Source organism: Passer domesticus, chromosome Z (assembly GCF_036417665.1).
Source record: "Passer domesticus isolate bPasDom1 chromosome Z, bPasDom1.hap1, whole genome shotgun sequence".
Lineage (NCBI taxonomy): Eukaryota > Metazoa > Chordata > Aves > Passeriformes > Passeridae > Passer > Passer domesticus.
Genome location: NC_087512.1, coordinates 16,581,317 through 16,601,584, shown reverse-complemented (window position 1 = coordinate 16,601,584; position 20,268 = coordinate 16,581,317). Strand labels below are relative to the sequence as shown.

Here is a 20,268-nt window from a genome sequence, read left to right as displayed (position 1 = left end):
CAACTCAGCAGGAGATAAAATGTTATATTCTGTTTCCCACCACTAGAACCTTTACTTAAAATTATATAATTGCTTGAGAGAGTAATTCTTGTTTCCCACAATTCATGTGTTATTTCTATGCCCTATGGTGAGTAGGAGACCCTAAAGAACACCTAGTGAAATCATCATTCTTCACTTCAACCTGAACGTAATATATTTAACCCCTTTTTTCTTATTTGTCCTACACAGACATGCCATAGTGGAATAGAAATCAGAAATATGAATCAAAAAAGTAGAAGTTACCCTTAAATTCTAGAGCCATGTCAGTATGTAGATAGTAACAGTTATCACCAATTTCTGTGGTCAGACACTCTAATCCCCAATTTTCTACCCTTGCCTCTAAATTCCTCCTTTATTCACTGGATGTAAACATATACAGCGTATTTACCCAACCTCATGGCAATTTCTGTCAAGACATAAAAAATAATTTCTGCTTCTACTTCACTGAAAATAAATAAAATAACTTAGCCTTCTTTGTTTTATAATAAAATTACTTCAGAGGGAAGTATGTTTCAAAACAGAAATCAGCTGAACAAAAATTCTACACAGAACTCTCACATTAGAATAGTGACAAACCAACCACATTCTAACCTAGCCTTGAACTGTCTAACCAACATAAATCATCAATGTTAAGAGATTTTTTATAAAGGGGTTTTTCTCAGTAATTTCACATTTAAGTACCTCATTCAACTAGAAACCAAACAGAAGCTCAAACTCAGGCCCACAGAAGCTAACTATATTTCAGGCTTTTAAGGAAATGGGTAAATTCTTCCCACACTTGTTTTTCTTATGTTCACAGAGCACTGAATACAATGATGAGGCAGTAGGAGCGAAGTATTTTCAGTGCAGCTTTTCACATCAAATGACATTTCATTCACTAAAAAAACCAATACCCATAGCAACTGGGCACGCTTACCTCCCATTTCCAAGGTAAGAAACTCAGCACCCACCCTTACCAAAGGAAGACTCTAGGTCAAGCACCTCAAGCCCTGACAATACTCAATCCCTTGCTTGAGGCAGGAGCCTACGTCAGGCCATGACACGGTCAAGCCCCAAGTGAGATTTCACCTTCGTGCCACTGCTTCCTTAGTGTCTCAGTGAGACTGGTCAGAGAGCTGTGCAAGAGGCACAGGGCAAATGCCACCGTGCCCAGAAAACCCTAACACTCAAGAGCCTGCTCATGGTGAGAAGAGTCCTACAGAGGTCTAGAGTCTGCAGCTGGATTGCTTGAGGCTATATGATGAAGCAGTCAGTAGGAAGTAATCGAGATGAGGTCTTACGTGCCAGAGTAAGGTAATGGAATCACTATCCACTTTTCCAGGAGAGCTGTATATTTAGGGCCAAAAGAGTCTCTAATACTGCCAAACAAAAAATGAAACACCAAAAATATATTTCCTAGGATAGGAGGAGAACCTCTATCCCAACTACATGAATCACTAGTTAATCCATTTACGAAACCCAGAGAAATATGGTAACCTTTTAAAACATGTAAACATGCACAGCTTGAATAAGCACATTTTGATAGGAAGTCTATGGTAAACATTCATATTCTATTATTTTCTTTTGTTCCTTAAAATAATTTCTGTTAAAAGACACATACAAGAAATATACATACCTCTCCATTCTCCCTCTGTAATTTTGACTTTATGGATAAGCAATAGTTGACATCACTGGTTTTTCTTAATTCTTGAAAAAACAAAGGAAAACAAGGAACATATGTGTGGAAAAAAAAAGTGAAATAGTTTTGCATATGCAGACTTGGAATTCTTAGTTGCAGTAGCAGAGCAAATAAGGAACAAAAAATTACAGATATGAAATGCATCAAAGAGTTTGCAACGCAACAGTCTAAAATTAGGAAGCCTCTGCTTCCCAGGAGACTTTTTTAAAGTGTGAGTTGAAACACAGCTGATCCATCTAGGACATTCATTTTTCCCAATTTATGATTTACAATTTAGTGCCATTCATTAATTTAATATAATTTATAAAAGAATGAAAAATCAAACCCCTCAGGAAAACAAAATCTTCTATATAAAATATAGGTTTTTACTCTACTGTAAATTACAGGCTTGATTTCTTTTCAAAGTAAAGAAATATTTGCAAGTAAAATTTGTCACAAACTTCTGATGGTAATAGCAAGATCGTGTTTGTGTGCTGCTGCAATAACTTCAGTAAGATTATTCTTGATTTACATCTGTATTAATGAGATAGAGAGTGAAGATCATACTGGTCCCCAGTGGAATTCAAAATAATTCTCTGTTATGCAAAAGAAGTCCTAAAGACTAATAATAATAATAATAATAATAATAAAATTACAAAGTGAAGTGTTCCTATCTGAAGACCTGCCAGAATTAAGAGTGCTCTGTGCAGTTTATTCTGCAGCCTGAAACAATCAGAGAATTTGTCTGCTAGAATCTAAACTGTCTCCATGAAGTGTGTGCACAAATCTTTATTAAATACAATATAAATGAGTCCGTATGTCTGACAAGCAAATCCTTTCATATATCAAGTACTTTTTGAAAATAAGGAAATAATTTATAATGAGAGGACCCCCAAAATCATTGGGAAAAAACAAATAATTTTTTTATAGCGGAATTTAGTGAAACAGCTGAACCATTTCCTGAAATAATTCACCAGAGGCAGCAGCAGTTACAGACTGTTTCATCCACAGTGGTGAAGATTTACTGAAGTTTTAAGCAAGTGATCATGAAAACTCATAATTGGAAAGTATTAAGCATCTCTAGCTGTATTCAAGGGGAATTGCTCTAGCACAGGCTGCAAGACATTAAAAGCAAAAAATACATTCTGCACACAATTCTAGTGATCCCCAAAAGAAATATTTTAATTTATTCTATTCTGGAATGTTGGACAATTTACTAGAATAAGCTCAGAGAAAATAGCAAATTGTACAGCTGAACCCTTTAACATCATATCTCCCTCTAAGTGCAGACAACATCTTTGCTTTCCTCCAAAATTATGAATTTGATAAAACTCTTCAGAGACAGGATTACCTGTAGCAATTTGGTGGAAAATTACTGGAATTGGCTCTGTTGTAACTAACACATCTTCATCGTTATCAGAACTGGAAACATAAGTGTTATCTACAAAAGAAAAACACTTTGCATGGTGAAGTTCCATTGTGCTTTGTTTGTCAGCCCCTTCCAATGTTTCCTATCCCAGATTTTTGTCACAAGGAACCACTCCCCAGATGCCTAGGGAAGCTGAGCACTACCACCTTCCTGGTGTGTCTGGCTATTTTCCCTTGAAATTGTTAGCAAAAAGGAAAATATTATAATACAGGAGATTCAGACCCAAACTTTATAAAGCAAAACCATGGAGTGTGATGTCATGGCATCTGTGAGTCACACCAAGCACTGCTCTGAACCAATCCACAAGGCTTAGGGTGGCCAACCTTTCCCAAATCAAACACTTGTTCTATATTTTTTGCTATGTCTGACACCACAACTCAAGTTAGATCTGATATGCAGAGTGAAAGCTGCACTGAGAGCTGGGTGTTAACAGCCAATTATGCCAAATATCTGTGCTTCATTTTGCCTAGTCACATAAAGGTTATTTGAGTGTCTTCAAATCTGTGGATAACCTTTCTTCCACCTGATTCAGGGAGAAAAGAAATCCCTCCCACTTAGCCAAAACATTGGTATATATGAATATTATAAATATTTCACCAAATTTTCTTTAAAAATGTAGGGATTAGACTGAGGAGTGTGTCTGTTGGGGTTTTTTTGGTTTGGTTTATTTTTTCTCTTTGCAACTTAATGTTTCCTAACAAAAACCAAGAAGCAGCAGGTTCTTCTATATTATCTGCAGGAGCTAATTTTGAATGTGTTGCTGAACTTGCTAACAAAATTAATGATACTTTGTTTTCTAATGGTCCAGGCTGAATTGAAAACTTTGCTCCAGAGCAGAAAGGCTGACAATTAAGATGATCACAGATGAAGTGACGAATAAGACAACTGAAAGAAGGACTTACATATGGCACTTTTAAACACTTTGTCCCATATCAGCAACATGCATGAAATCACATGCAATTTTAAGCATACTGCTGCAGCCTCAAAGCTTTTGAGTGCTCCCAGTGAAATGCTGCAGGTGTTAACATTAACAGGGAGGAAAATACAATGATACCATCCTTTGTATCCCAGCAGTTCTTAGCCACCTTTCCCAAGAGGGAGCATGGGGCTGTGGCCCTTCCTTGCATGGTGTGCCAGGCTGGGCAGGGCAGCAGCTACACCACACACACAGATGGGTTTTCCTGGCTGCCCCCTGCAAAACAGCCTTTCTGCCACGCTCACACACGTCTGCCAGGTCTGACTGTCCCACACCTTTGTCTACTCCCACTGCTGTGCTGTCCTGCGAGGCAATCTGAGGGATCTGTGGCTGGCTCCACACACACACACACTGTGCGCAGCCAGTGCTGCGGGAGGCCAACACCACTGATGCCCAAGCCCTGCACTCCTGTGGGCACAGCAAAGCATCAGTCTGTGGCTGCTCAGCTACACACTGGACACGGGGACATGTTTTACATCATGTGAACTAAGGAGGTCCCTTCTGTCAGCATTCATTCCTTCTCCCACTTTTGTGTATTGGCAGGAGGGGCTGTGAGCTACAGCCACAGCACAGCTGCAGCTTTCCCTCTGCAAGAAGCTCTGCCTTGACTCTGTTTACATTCTCCACCTTGTCACCATCATTTCTGTGTCCACCTTGCACATACAACACAAGCACATCTGTTTCCCAGTTTTGGGAGTGTAAGTTACTGCTATAGAGTCTAATGAGGCCATTATTTGGCTATAAATAGACCTAACACCACATACATGGAAGGGAGAGAGGAAATCCTTGTGCTACAGCTTACTGCAGCACAGAAAACTGGGAACAGAGTATGTTCTGTACAAAACAGACATACTTATATGGAAAAAGAACAGATCAGCTACAGGTTTTATAGATTTTAATTATATTTTTATGTCCATTGTCATTCTTTCTTGGCAGCTGGATAATATGACTTTCACTGCCAAGTTATTTTTTTCTTTTGCTATTCAGCAGCTATTCGGGTTTTGGTTTTGTTTTTTTTTCCTTACATCAGTATGATGAGACTTGAAATTAAGATAATGGCTTTGATTTGTTTTCTTCAACAACCCGTTTCTAACACTTGACACCTGACACCTAGGACTATTTATCCTCTTCACTGGAGGACATAGTGCCTGGACCTAGCAGATGGATGCAGCAAACTGCTAGTTGCTAAACTGGTTGTCTCCATCTCTGATGCAATCTACTGAGGTCTAAGAAGGTGCATAACCTACAGATCACTGGGATAAAAGACTACAGCAGTTCTACAAGTTTCTGTCAGCCAACAAAAATCATTCTGAACATAAATTCATTAGCAAAATGCTTGCTGCTCTTCTGGTTCCCACAGGAGTCATGATACAGTCATATAAGTGGGACTTCAGTCTACTCATGGACGTAATATTCTACAACTGCTCCTAAGAAGGATTATTTTCTCCAATTGTGTCAATGTTACGAGAAAATTGTTTCAGCAATACTTTGCTGAAACTGTTATTACCTGGCTCTAAACTTTTCAATTATGTTTTCACAACTCCAGCAATGGATATGTAACTTTCAGACATTACTGTCTCAACACTATTACTGTTAAGCCCTCAGTGTGCCTTTGTGAGCACATTTTTAGCTTTCACTCTTAAATATGAAACCTTCAAACACCTTCCATTATTGAAAGTTGTCACATCACTTTACAGTTTCCATAGGTATGATTTAAAACTCAGCTGCTTGTATTTGATGCTTCAATAAGTAATTCAGCAACAGCTACACACTGTTGTCAGTACCGAAGTGGTGATGCTGTGCACTTACAGCAAAGCAGGCTGTGGGAGTGTGTATATTACCCAAAGCTCTTCTTTTAGTATCCATAATTTACTTTTGGTGGTAGCATTTTAGCTGACTTACATCACTTGTGTTGTGGCCTAATCTCTCCTATTTTCATGTATTTATTGCACACTTTAGCAATTTATCTGATGATCAACTCTGACAGGCTTGTCTTGGATTTCCAAATCTGATCCGGTCTGTATTACACAGTCTTAATCTACACAGGTTAAAAGTTTGCTGTAGCTATGTACTAATGGACTTAAACCTTAATCTATAAAGGTTTATCCTGTGAGAAATTTAATTTGAGAGCACGTGCTGCTCTGAACTCTATAAAATTGCAGCAGTGCTTGAAGAACACCTTCCAGCTGAGGACATCTGCACAGAGCTTCCCAGACCTGACACCATCACACCCTGATATGTCCCTGAAGCCTTCCTTAAGACACATGTCAGAGAAGGAAGACACAGTCAGCAATAACATTTGGTCAGAAATTTAGGAAAAAACAGGCGACAAAGAATTGGGCTCACTGAGTAAAAATGAGTGTTTTATGATCAAAGCTGCAAAATGGCAGAAACTCCTTATGGTTCCCAACACAGTGAACATCTCTTCATCATAAAGCACACATATATCCTGCAAAAGCTTGAGATGTGGATGAAATCAGCTCTTCAAAAGCCCTGAAGGGCTGGATTTTAATCAGTAAACATGTACTGATTTACTCTCTGCTCCAAGCTAACCACAGTGTGAAATGTTCAATTGCTATCTGTCTTTAAAATATAGGGCGTGATGGCACAGAATATTCATCAGGTTTCAGGGACGGTGAAGTCACTCAGCCTTGTAGGCTATCAGGACATGCTGCAAATAACACTCAGAAGGAAATTTTGAGGTCTATCAGACAGAAGAGTTGGCCAGGAAATGAGCTCCCATGTGCTGTGCAAGTAACTGCTGCTGGTTCAGTGCTTCAGCTTACCATTTTCTTAGAAGTTCACAGAGGTCAAATTTTGTGATATTTAATGGAAGAAACTGTTAATAACACATGGTGAAGATCTTTTTCAACTAATTTTCCCTCTATTCATTGTCAGCTCAATGCAGTAATCTGTAAATCCATTTATCACTGGTATGACTGTATATTTTATGAATCTCAGTTTCTCCCATTTCTAAATGTTGAACAGACTAATAGCTTCTCCTCCACAGTTTTTACTGGTTAAAAAAATAAATCTAATAGAGGTTTTAGCATTCTTTCACAGAATCCATTTTTTGGCACCACTGTTGATTTTTTTTCTCTATCTGCTTCAAACACTGGTGTTTTGACGATACAGAATCTGCTGCTTATCAGTAAAGAAGATCAAAGTCACACTCCTTTAGAGCTTCTAAAAGAAACAATACTTCTTTGAGAAACATTTCAGAAAAGCTACAGACACAGATCAAAAAAGGGCAGAGGGTTTCATATCATTCACAGTGCTTACACTGTTAAATAATCACAGGTGCACAATGTGGTGCAGTCCAACAGCACTACCACAAACCCTTATTTGCACAGCACCTGTCATCCTCGCTTCCTCTTCTGCTTCTGATAGCCTGTGCTGCCTCAAGTACCTGTGCAGTGTCTTTGTGAAGGAAATTGGGAAATAGGCTCCCTGAAAACTTGCTTTTGTTCTCACCTGCTTCTGTTTCCTATGAATAACACGCCACGTCAAGACTGGCCACGTGGTTATGCAAACATCTTTGCCAACCCAGCCCGAAGTACTGAGGGGAGGCTGGTCTGAGCAGCTGGGAGCCCCTCTGCGAGCCAGCACTGCCAAAGAGCCACACACGAGTGCTTGGCTCCATCTCACCCCGAGAGGCACGGAGTCTGCAGGCTTAACCTGGAGAGCAGCAGCAGCCTCATTAAGGTCCCCAGCACAAGTGCTCTGCTGGCCCTGCGCCAGCCTCCTCAGGCTCCTGAAAGATCAAGCTTTGTCTACCATGCCAAAGAGAAGCTGGGCACTTTCTCACTCCTATCCTTGTTGGCTCCAGCACCCCAAGCTACAGTCTATCTAAACTCGTGAACCTGTATTCTCACCCTGACCCAGCTGATAAATGATGCCTGAAAAGGAGAAGTGACCGTGAAGATAATCTCAACTAATGGAAAATTATTAGTCCAAGATGCACCTGGAAGACATCAACACTCTTTCAGATATTCTCATTTAATATAGCAAATTGTAGTAACATGTATACATGTGCCATGGGCAAGGATGTTGCACTGTACCTGGGTAATCCTCAGAGACATGCACTGAATAGGACACACTGTAAAAAAGAAGAAAAAAACAACAACAAAATTAGAAACAACAACATTAACTGCTGGCACAACACTTTTTCCTGCTCCTGTATTATTTTATGCTTATTTATAGCTTCCTGACAGTTTCCAGAACAGAAGGTAACATCTATTTTGATGGCTTTTGAAGTGCTCAGCTGAAAATAAAAAGCGTCATGCCCATTTTGAAAGCTTACTTTGCTAAATTGGCATATCCTGATTTCAGTGTTCTTAAAAGGAGTATCAAGGCTGCATTATATTCCCTTTAGAGTAACATTTCACTTCTGATTAAAAAAAAGGTCACTCTTTGAACACCAGAACTAGAGAAGTAGTAAAGCTCAGTTTTTCCTCTATCTGGTTTCTGTTTGACTCAAGACTCAGCAGGAGGCCTTTCTCATTGTTGTACATTTCTGTTAGTTTCAGCAAAGGCTCTGGATGTCTCGGGCTCCTTCCTTCCATCAAAACTCTGTATTTTACATAGAATCTGTACCTCTTGGTCAAACTGTGTTCAAATTAAAATTTGAGAGAGCAGCTTCACTACGTGAATTCCCCGAATCTGTTTCATCAGAAAACAGTCACTCAAAACCACCATCCTGATTCTGCAGCTCCGTTCACATTTGTTTTCCCTATCTTCCAGTGAGATCTTCACTAAACTTGCTGCTGAGAGCAGGACAAAGAGGTGTGATGGTTTGCTCAGTTATCTAACTACCCACCAAATCCTTCTGGTTTTAAGTTTAATGTGCATCTTAATTTTTGTATTTAAAACATTCAACTATGAAGCACACTGAAAGGTGTCTGTGGTATAATTCATATTCTCTCCAATTCCAAATCCTACATATTGTGTCAACTTACAGATTTAAATAATATATGGTGTGGGCTCATGTCTGTAGTGAGTAAAACCAAAGCAGGATAGTACAGTCCTCTAAAGAAATTTTGGTATGTATTGCACTTGCTGAAAAATTGTTGAAAATTGGTTCATATAATCTTTCTAAATGACATGAACACAGCTTCCATGTAGACAAGAAACTGAAGCCAGGTATGATTTTTAATGTTTCTCTCTCAAGGGTTTCTATTAAATGAGTTTCCCTTTCACAATCCATTGACTATATGAGGCAATCAATTTCCTCACACTTGCTTCTGCAAGTTGATCTATTAACACACAGCTCTGTCACCTGTTTCTGCACACCATCTATTCTAGAATATTTTATGTATTGTTTGACTAAGACACAGAGATGCCTGTTTCTTCAACAGCTGCAAATGTTCTCGTAAATTGAAGCAGAAGGAGCATTTATTACAGCTGACCATGGATTTTGCCACACAAGTGCTGATTAAAATTCCATCACTGTACAAATTCAACGTTTTATGACTTTTCTGTTTTAATTATGTTTTAGGCATTTTGAATAGGCAGCATCTGTATCCCCTCATCTTGGAGTATTTTTCCTAAGGACTGGGTTATTTAATTCTAATTAATCTGTCATTCATATATAGTATCACTATTTTAAATATGGAAATATTCCAAAATAAGGAAATGTTATAGCTCAGTGCAGTCATATATAGAGAATTTTGCTCTGTGATGCAGAAAAAAAACAGACTATCCCAAAAAATTCCTGAGAACTTAACTGCGTGCCTGTTCTCACCAAACCCCATCTTCCAGAAACATTTGTAACCATGACTTCTTCCTTCTACTACTGAAAGAGGTACTGAAAGAGCCTTACTAATTTAGACTGGCTGCTTACACACCTCTTTGCTGCCTTCAGAACTTCTGGTTATGTGTTTCTTCTAATATTGAGAGCAAGAACAGGGGCTTGCTTCCCAACTTAATGAGTGCAGATACTCAAAATTCAGCTGGGTAAAGACCTCAACAACCTAACCTAACTTTGAAGCTGGATTTGATTTCAAAGCTAACTTCTGCTTAGTCAATGTGTACATGTGCAGAAAACCTGACGGAACTGAGTTTTCTCTTCCTTTTTCTTCATCATGTGGTTAGCTCTGCCAACAGCAGCTGTGGTGCTGCCAAACGGAAACTGGTAACCAAACAACATACTGTTTGTCTTGTGAGGTGGAATAAATTAAAAGGTTGATGAAAATGCAAGTTAGAAATAGTCTCAAACCTGACTGTTCAAACTTGGGATTTGATCCATAGCCCAGAGAATCCAGCAACAAGGAGATTAAATCCACTCCACCTCCCCCAGAGAGAGGTGGTACTGCTTTGCTTCAGCTTGTCAACTCGTGTTAAGTTATGTGTGGACCATGGAAGCAAAAACTAGAAATAAAACTACTGAACAAAACTTGGATTTTAATCTCAGCTCGCCTCTGTGATTCTCACACACGGACACCCTCCAGCACATTTTTCTGCTCTCAGGATAAACTGCTTCCTACTGCCTGCACACCTGATTTGTCAGAGAACAAGATATGCCAGGCAAACAAAGGTCTCCCAAGGGTTCCTGTCCTCCAGCCACCCAAGCATTTTCCCACTGACTTTAACAAGATTTAGAGCCAAGCCACAAACACACGACTGTGATGACTTACAACACCTTAAACAGCACAGACTTCAGTGAAGATGCAGATGTTCAACACCTCTCAGTGTCAAATCCTCCCAAAGCCAAAGAAAGCCTTTACTGAAGCAGCTTTCTCATTTAAGAACTCAGAAATGCAACTGGAATTAATTCAGGCCTGGCCCTTACATAGAAGTACAACATGATTATTCCAGTGAGGGAAATGATTTTTCCTTCTGGCAATGCACTTCCTTAGTACACCCTTACTGCAGTTACTAAATACAGCTTACAGCAGTAAATTTATTCCTGTTCCCATAAACACGTTCACCATTGCTTGTTCAGTTATATTGCTTTAGCTACAGGAACAGTTAAACTCCTGGGTGTAAACAAAGCCTCCCTGGTGGTGCTGTTTCTGTTTTAGTCAGACCTTCCACATAAGACATCCTGCAATACATATATTTCTCAACCCTTAAGCTTAGAACAAGATTCATTCTCAAAATGCCCTAGTAAAATTTTTGTAATTTAACAAATAGTAAAGTACTAAATGAGAAATTAGTGGGAACTGTCACGTTTTTAATGTAAACTTCTTATGGCTTGAAATAATATTAACATCGACAGCCTTTACTTAGTAACAATTTTACTCACAGGGGTCTCATTGCAAGAATTTTCCAATGTGTTTTAACTGTATCTATTCCTTCTACAGAAATATTATTATGCAAGAGTTCATCTCCATTGTAGAACTAATTCATCAACCAGATGGGTATGCACCATGTAATTGCCATTTTTTAAATTAATCTTTCCCAACTGAATACAAAATAAGCAGATTCATCTTCATCTGACATTACTACAATTTCCCAAAGCTAGTAAAAAAGGAGTAGAAAGTCTTAACTGATTATACTACCAGGCAAAATGTTACCCCAAAACTGCATCTCTAGGGCAAAGAAAAATACTCATGAAAACCAAAAAAGAGAGCAAAGCAAAAGTTACTGCAACAAAGCACATTCAAAAAAGGAAACCAACCAGCTTCACCTCCCTATATCCATCTGTAAGATTGCTTCCTGATCCTTGAACTGCAGTTTTACCTATCACACAAACCCCATAATCAGATACACATCCTAAAGCCACAACAGCAATGCTGTATCGGGGATGTAGCTTCCCATCAGTTTCAGGTTATCTCAGCTCCATGCCACCCATTGTTTCTCTCTAAGAAAGAAATCCTTTAAGCTGAACTTCCAGCTGTTTTGCACAGCAGGAACAGTGTGAAGTATCTGGTGCACGTCTAAGATTTATGCCTATGGAATAGTTGTGACAATTCAACCAGCTCTGTCCCATGGCAACAACTGACTTACTGCCTTATTAAGTGTGGCAATTGTGATCTAGTTTCTATTCTAGTTTTAGTCATCTCTTTTAGAGCCAGAGCTCTATGTCCTAATGTTGTTTCTTGCAAACTTGATGAGGAAAGAAAACAAGATTTTTTGTTATGTGGAATCTGACGGTAATGCCAGTCTATAACAAAATACAAAAAAAGAAAAAAAGAAGAGTAAATAGGACTTAACCATAATACATCCAAAGCAACAGAACTCACAAGAGATTTTGTTTACAAGAGGCCAAAATCTCAGATCTAGCTCATCAATGATGTAATGCAATCAGCACAAAATTTTATACCTTAAGAAGGATACTAAAACTCAGAAAAGCAAGCTACAGATAAACTAGAAATATGGGAAAAATAATCTTGATTTCCACTCTGGAGCTTTTGAAAGATTGTACCTCACTTAGCACACATCAGCTGAGGAAGTGGTCCACTGAAGCTCATATTCAGAAACATACACAGAACCGTGGCAGCATTTTGCATTTTCTTACCTGGCAGATTTTGTAAACAACTCTTGCTGGCATTCACTTTTGTCTCCAGCAAAAAAATATGGAGACTTTTAGAATGTATTTATAAATGTACAATTATGTAACATAAATTTTGTTCTGCTTCTTCACTAAGTGGGTGATTAGGCATTGGAACAGACTTTCCAGGCAAGTGGTGGAATCACCTCCTTGGAAGTATTCAAGAGGTGTATGGATACGGCACTTGAGAATATGGTTTAGTGGTGAACATGTTGGTAATGTGTTAAGAGTTGAGCTTGATGGTCTTGGAGGCCTTTTCAAACCTCAGCTATGCTGTTATTCTGTTACATATCACAGAATCACAGCATTGGTCAGAGTAGAGGGGACCACGGTGGGTCATCTGGTCCAACCTCCCTGGCCAAGCAGGATCATCCCAAAGTACATGGCACAGGATTGTGTCCAAATAGTTCTTGAACATCTCCTTTATAGGAGGTTACACAGTCTCCCTGAGCAACCTGTTCCAGTGCCTGGTCACCTGCACAGAAAAGAAGATCTTCCGGATGTTCAGGTGGAATTTCCTGTGCACCTCTCACTGCCCATTGCCTCTTGTCCCATTGCTCAGCAGCACCGAGCAGAGCCCTGTCCCTGCTCTGACCCCTCCCTACAGACACTGAGACACTGATGAGATCCCCTTCAGTTTTCTCTTCTCAAGGCTGAACAGGCTCAGCTTCCTCAGTCTGTCCTCATAATACAGATACTCCAGTCCTTTGATCATGTTTGTAATCTTCCACTGGGCCCACTCCAGGAGTTCCATGTGTCTCTTGTCCCTAAGAGCACAGAACTCGGCACAGCCCTCCAGATGTGCCTCACCACGGCTGAGAAAGGGGTAGAATCACCTCCCTGATCTGCTGACAATGTTCTTCCTAATGAATTCTAGGTTACCATTACCATTCTTGGCCAGAAGGACACCAGGACTGCTGTCCTGGCTCATGGACACCAGGACCCTCAGGTCCTTCCCCACAGGAGATGAGGCTGACCAGCAGGTCAGCCCTGAGCCTGTGCTGACACCTGGGGTTACTCCTCTCCCAGGTGCAGGACCCTGCATTTGTCTCTGATGAATTTTGGATTGTTCTTCTCTGCCTACCTCTCCAACCTGTTGAGGTCCCCCTGAAGGGCTGCAGAGCTCTCTGGGCTATCGGCCACTCCTCCCAGCTTTGTGAAATCCGCAAACTCCCTGGGAAGTTGCTCCTCCAAGCCACTGATGACATTAAACACTACTGGGCCCTGTACTGACCCCTGGAGTACACCACTGGTGACAAGACAATGTGCCACTCATTACAACCCTCTGGGATCAGCTGTTCAGCCAGTTCTCAATCACCCTTGCTGTTCTCTCATCATCCAGTCCACACTCCCTGAGCTGGCCACAAGGGTATTGGGAGAGACAGTGGCCAAAGCCTTGCTGAAGTTGAGGGAAACAATAAAACAAGTTCACAAAACTTAGTGAATCCATGAATACTCTTACGCAGTACAAATCAGTACATTACAACACAGTCTCAGCAAAGTGACAAAACTAAAACAGCACTAAGTAAATGTTTCGGTTGCATAAAACACGAACCACACAGTGATGTGTGTATCCAAACACACTGACAGACAAAACAGTGTTAGAATCATGACAGTTACACATATACAAGAGAGCCTATCTCATAACATGCTTCTGGAAATAAACATTTGCATAAGATTTTTTAAAATACAAATTATTATACAGGCTTTTGATCTTTCACATGGGGAAATAACTACCAAAGCACAGGACTTCCACCTTTTTTTTAAAGCAATGATTTTTAAAACTGATGCCATTAAATAGACTAATGATTAGCAAAAACCAACTTTCTATTCTGGGAGAAAGCATCAGAAGCCACAAATAAGACAAAAATTGAAAGGATGTGGACTTGGGTTTTCATGCATATATTTGCTCAGCTATGGAAAAAGTGGCTGTCAGTCAAGCACAGCAAGAATAATCTCACAATATTAAAGACTGGTTTCTTTTCTTTTACAGAATTCACAACTTGAACTAAATCCCTTTGAAGTCCAAGGGAGACTTTAGTACTTGTCAAAGATTACAGGCAACTTGCACAGAAAATAAAAAACTTCTGGCCCCTTACCACACTTCTGTTAGTTTTTAGAAACAAGTACTTCCTTGTTTTGCTAAAAATTTCAGTATGTTTTCCAAAGGGTGCAAATCTTTTTGAGCACTTTTTTTCCTTTTTTTCTTCCTTAATGCCTGCATCTTGCTACACAACTGGACTGCCAACCATTTCACATCCATACCATTTTCAAGATTCTTTATTAAAACAATCTTCATGGATTTCTAAATACCTTTTGAAATACCCTTTAAAATGATTTGAATGTACATGTCTGCATCTCAGCAAATTTTTTTAACAGATATTCAGGCCACTTTAGATCTCCTGAAACACCTCAGTTCAAAGAGTTTCTGTATTCCTTGTGATCCAACAACTGATGACCCAGCATTAGTCACAGCTATTTTTTGCTGCTAGATATAGACAGATGCCCATACAGAACTGAAATTTGTGCACAAGCCCCTTTCACCATACACCATAACTTCCCGTGATGCACCAGCAATTATACAGAAAAGAATAACAAGTGATTCTGAGTAATCTTTTTCTCTGGATGATGGAGAATGTGCGTGTGTGGTGACATATGAAAACAGGCACATCCATTGATGACAGATCAGAACTACTCCAAAGAGAGATGAGCAGCGTCAGTGCGTCAAAAAATGGCACTGCTTTCATTTCTTGACATTACCTGGGGGTACAGAGGCACTGAGTCAAAATTATTATAGTTTGCATTTGTCACTAAGAATAATTAAGCTACTACGGGTCTTCTCAGGAAACTGAACTGCACCTGAATCAAATGGGGAATGTTACTCATAAAGCCCTGCTGGATTTAGCATTCAAATAAAGGGGACACAGAAAAACTGCAGCTCAAACATTTCCCTTTAGCAAAGCTTCTAATGAAAACGGCACAAAAACTTCTAGCAACTACATCAAAGTCTATAGGATTGATCATTACTTTGCAAACATGAGGGCACTTCCAAAAGTAAAGTTAGCAAACCAGGAACACTTGGGAGGGGAGAAAAATGTATGTGCTGTGTGTCATTCTGGAAAGAGCTACATTCAAGTATGTCTACATTTGCAAAAACAGGTTCCCCACCATCAGACTGCACCAGAATCTGACCATTTCACTGAGAACGACCAAAGCCTCCTGCTTGTCAAGTTGTCCTGTTTGACAGGTGCAGCTCCCGCCTCTCAACATGGATACATTTTATACTTCTGGTCTGTATTCTCTCCCTCCACTGATCCCGAGGGTTTGAATTATCCCTGCGTATTTCCCATTAGCTCTTCATCCAATTTCAGTCTTCCCCAGGAAACAGAGCACTAAAAAAAATCAGGACAGTGAATTCTTGGCCCAGCTCAGCAGCAGCCAGAGCATCACGTAGTATCATATGGCTTTGGCCACCTTATTTACATCATTTGCTTCCACCATGTACTTTCTAGAGGTTTATTTTGTTTTAGTTTGGGGTTTTGGGGGCTTTCAGGTTTTGGGGTTTTTTTTTGGTTTTTTTTGGGGTTTTTTTGTTGGTTTTTTTTTTTTTTTGCTGCTGTTCATGGTTTTGTGGGTGGTTTTTTTGGGAGTGGTTTTAGAAAAGAAAGTTTTTTTTCTTTTCAGCTTCCACCTTTTAATTTTGGAGTACTGCGGTTAGAAGACATTTTGATATACACTTTTTGAAGACAGTTAAGAGTTATTTTAAAGCCATGAGGGTTCAATTCACATTGTTCCTACTAGAAGGCTGTTTTGAGGGTCCTACGAGATTCTAATTCAAGTAATCAGATTTTCAATTCAGATTAATTGAAGAGTAACACCTTGTTCAGCCCTTGTACAAAGCCTTAGTATTGTTATTTTTCAAAACTAAAATAAAAGGACACAAAAAGACACAACCACAAACACAAAGCAGAGACACAAGGTAAAGTACAAACTGAACAATTACAGCCATCCAAAAAGAGAGAAGCTTGACATAAAAAATTTTACCTGATAATTTTATAATTTCAGCATCTTAATAATAATGAAAGCCAAAAATTAAGCCCACATAAATCTCTGGAGATTCACTGTTTAACTTCATTATATCCCTGACAGGCAGAAGAGATCCTTTCCTTTGCATGCAGTGCTCAGAAAAGGAGGAAGGTCTTAGGCATTGTTCTTAGAACACTCTACACATTCATTAATTAGTTGGCATTTTGCTCATTTATCTAATGATATATCTCACAGAACTCCAACTTTCCCCTTCCCCCTAAAGTCAGCCCTGAATACTTCTTGGTACAGCTGGAGTACTGTATTTATGAACTAAAATTATTCTTTTCTCTTTTTTCCATACTTTCAGGTTCCGTTTTCATTAGTACAAATTTAATATATAACTTCCAAATACATTACTTGAATGTCAAACTATTGCTTTTAAAACCATTCTAAACCTAAGCCAAAAGTGCACACATTCCACATGACAAAATCCCACAGAGCAAGATTTTTAATACATGTTACCTGTGGAATTGTCCATAGCCATTCATTTATACAAATATAATCCATTTACATTATTCAGGACCACTGGCATACCTACAGCCACTTATTTATATATTGCTTACAGGTGCACAGAGTCCCATCTTCAAATCATTAAGGTGAAGTCCAGCACCTCTGAAAATTACTACATTGTGGTACAGCAATAACCCATATCCTGTACACCTTTAAATCTAAGGCAACAGCTGCTGTTCCTGCACACAGATGCAAGGACTGCTTGCAAACCCGAAGGGTGGGCTCATCCTCCTGTCCCATTACACTAACATGGTCAAAACCTTTCTTTTTTCTGCAGTTAGAGACACAAAAGGATGTGCTATATGGCTGGGGCGATGCCAGTGGAGTTTGTCTCCTCTACCCAAAAGACCTAAGAATTACAGGGATGAAAGGTGCAACATGAAAAGTAGAGTAGGTCATGCCTCACGCTTCAAGCCTCACTGGGATACCTATCTCTGACACTACACCAGGGTCATGGAAGAGCATGCACTCACAAACAGCAAATAAAATGACAATTCAGTATGAGATGATAAGAAAACATTTTTTTTATTCCTTTCTTTTGAGGTATGAGAGTTTCAGTCTGAGGGCACAGATACACTCCTAATACTATATTCAGCCTTGGTGTCCTTAAAATTAGAAAGATGTCAGCAAACTGAGGGGAATACAGCAACCATCAAGAAACAATCACAAATCTAGAAGAACGGACAGTGATCAAAAACATTTATGTGGGTCCAGACAGCCAGATACACAGAGTATGGCAAATCAATAAGCAAGAATAGTAGAAAATATGATGACTGCTGCAACATGTTCTGCAGAGTGCCAGCAGGAAGATGGGTGTAATTTTTACACAACGGCCCAGGGAAAAATGGCAAGCCATATCCATGTGAAATTAAAGGAGAAGATATAACTTGACTGAGTATCGGAAATGGAGAACCCCATTAAACTTTGAGTTAGTCTTCCAGGGAATGGGAAGAGGGCTAATGTTTCCTATGCTTCCTTTGCTAATTTCCATGAGTAAAATGTTTATGAGCAAAACATTACCTCCCTTTCTCACTAGTAGCTCAGAGAGCAAAGTTGTAGGTTGAACACGACATTGACAACTCTCAATGTGACTCAGGAAAAAAATTCAAAGCATAACCCAGTACTATATTTCAATAGGGTGCAGAATAACAGCAGCAGGGAATTTCAGTTCAAAAGCTTTTTATACATTTGAAGTGGCAGCATTGGCGAGGATCTGAAACAGTTCTTCCACCTTCTCACAAATTTTAGCTAATCCTGAATATCACACAATCTGTTTCTTCTTCCTGACAGAAAGCAATAGGAAGCATACTGAACTTTTTTTTTTTTTTGGTTTAACTATATTTAGTAGTAGCTCATCTAATAAAGAACAATTTTAAATATATGGACTGTTCTTGAGCCAAAGAATGCTTGAAGATGCATGACTGTACATAGAATATTAATTTTATACTATACCCAAAACCACCATATTTGAATATTGCCTGGCAGACATTCCTACAGAAAATGCTAAGCAAACTATAGAACAAAAAACAACAGGTAACACTGGTACCCTATCCCAACATGTAGTTAAGATTTTAAATACCATTTTGATTTTTAAAGATAAAGTTTAAAAAACCCTCTACCAGTCTTAATTAGATCTCTGTCTTCTCAAAAAACTAATTACATGTTAGATGAAGCACTGGTTCAGGAAGCCCCTGTATTCTTGAAAAGGCAGAGACAGTTCTATTCCCAGCTGTGTCTTATTTATATGCCTCCCAGCAAGAAAAGATGCACACTTTCTCAAAAAGCAATCTGTAACTACAAAGCCTTATAGTCATTGATTTACCTTTCATGTGTGCTGAACCACTACATCTCCAAGAGAAATCAGCAGGAACCATCAGCAGTTTTGAAAAAAGGGCTTAGAGTCCAGATTTTAAAAATAATTGGTCAACAATAATTGTGCAGAAAAAGCAGTTAGAAAACTAAACTTCATATTCCCTTGAAAATACCATCAGTACATATCCACCATTTTAGAAAATGCAATGTACTCAGTAAGGTACAAAAATTTCCATTCTGTTGCAGATTTCAGGAGAAATTTAGGTATCTTAAAAGCAATATGGCTACCTAAGCACCTTTTATGAGGCCAGCATTTAAATACCTTTGAGAAAATGGCAAAACAGGACTCATCCTAAGGTACTTGATTTTTTAAAACACACAATGAAATCATGGTCCCATGAAACTTCATAGGCAAAACTCCCAGGAAAATGTGAAGGTTTATCCTTCTATCTGCTTCTTCATGAGCAAATTTGCAATTAAGAATTGTCAGACATGATGTATTCCCTTCATCTCTTCCTTAGTCTTTGCCCTGACTGCACTATTTAGCACACTCACCCACCAAAATTATCATCGAAATATGAAAAGCATCCAGAAGACGAGAAACAACCTGTAAAGTTTTGTAATCAGGCATTCTATTATTAAGCATTTCTAGTAAGTTTAGAGAAGGAAAGCAAACATAGCCAGAAAACGTCAATCTTCTACTAATGTGAGATTAAGACCAGTAAACCTTTCACTAACACAGAGCTCTTAATCTGGGGATCTCCTCAGAGCCTTTAATAAAGACAGAACTAAGAAGACTTAATGTACAGAAAAATTAGATGGCTTGAAGAGAACAAAACCAATTAACCAACTGAATGAAAGAAAAAAGGATCAAGCACCAAAGACGGATATCTCACTGACATCACAGACACTTGAAGGACTGCTCAGCTAGCAGTGGCCCAGACTCAACAGAAAGCATCAGTGGAAACAGTAATGCAACTGCAAGTGCTTGTCATCCTGTTTTTACTGAGGCCATTGTACAGAGGAATCTAAATATAGAGATTAAAACAAATCCAATTCAGACATCTACATCTTAAAATCTGGGCCAGTTTTACCAAGATACAGAGTGTCATCTCAGGCACCTCAGGACACACAAAACATACAAACACCTAACTGCAAATAGTTACAAGTAGGAAGGGCACAAATAACATAAGTATCAGCACATGTGAAGCCTGTTTTCTAATCTGAGGCTTGGGGTCCTGAGGAAAGAGAACTCACACAAAAAA

General features: G+C 39.1%; 1 protein-coding gene across 2 annotated transcripts in view; it reads right to left on the bottom strand.

The window, feature by feature from the left end:
* PARP8 (poly(ADP-ribose) polymerase family member 8) overlaps nt 1–20,268 on the bottom strand; it is a 111,116-nt gene that overhangs the window by 51,951 nt on the left and 38,897 nt on the right. For both annotated transcript variants that reach the window (XM_064405792.1, XM_064405793.1), the window contains exons 3-5: nt 8,163–8,200; nt 3,048–3,137; nt 1,655–1,725 (exon numbers count right to left, since the gene is read on the bottom strand). In XM_064405792.1, the coding sequence (XP_064261862.1) occupies nt 1,655–1,725; nt 3,048–3,137; nt 8,163–8,200 (199 nt within the window). The remainder of the gene's footprint in view (nt 1–1,654; nt 1,726–3,047; nt 3,138–8,162; nt 8,201–20,268) is intronic.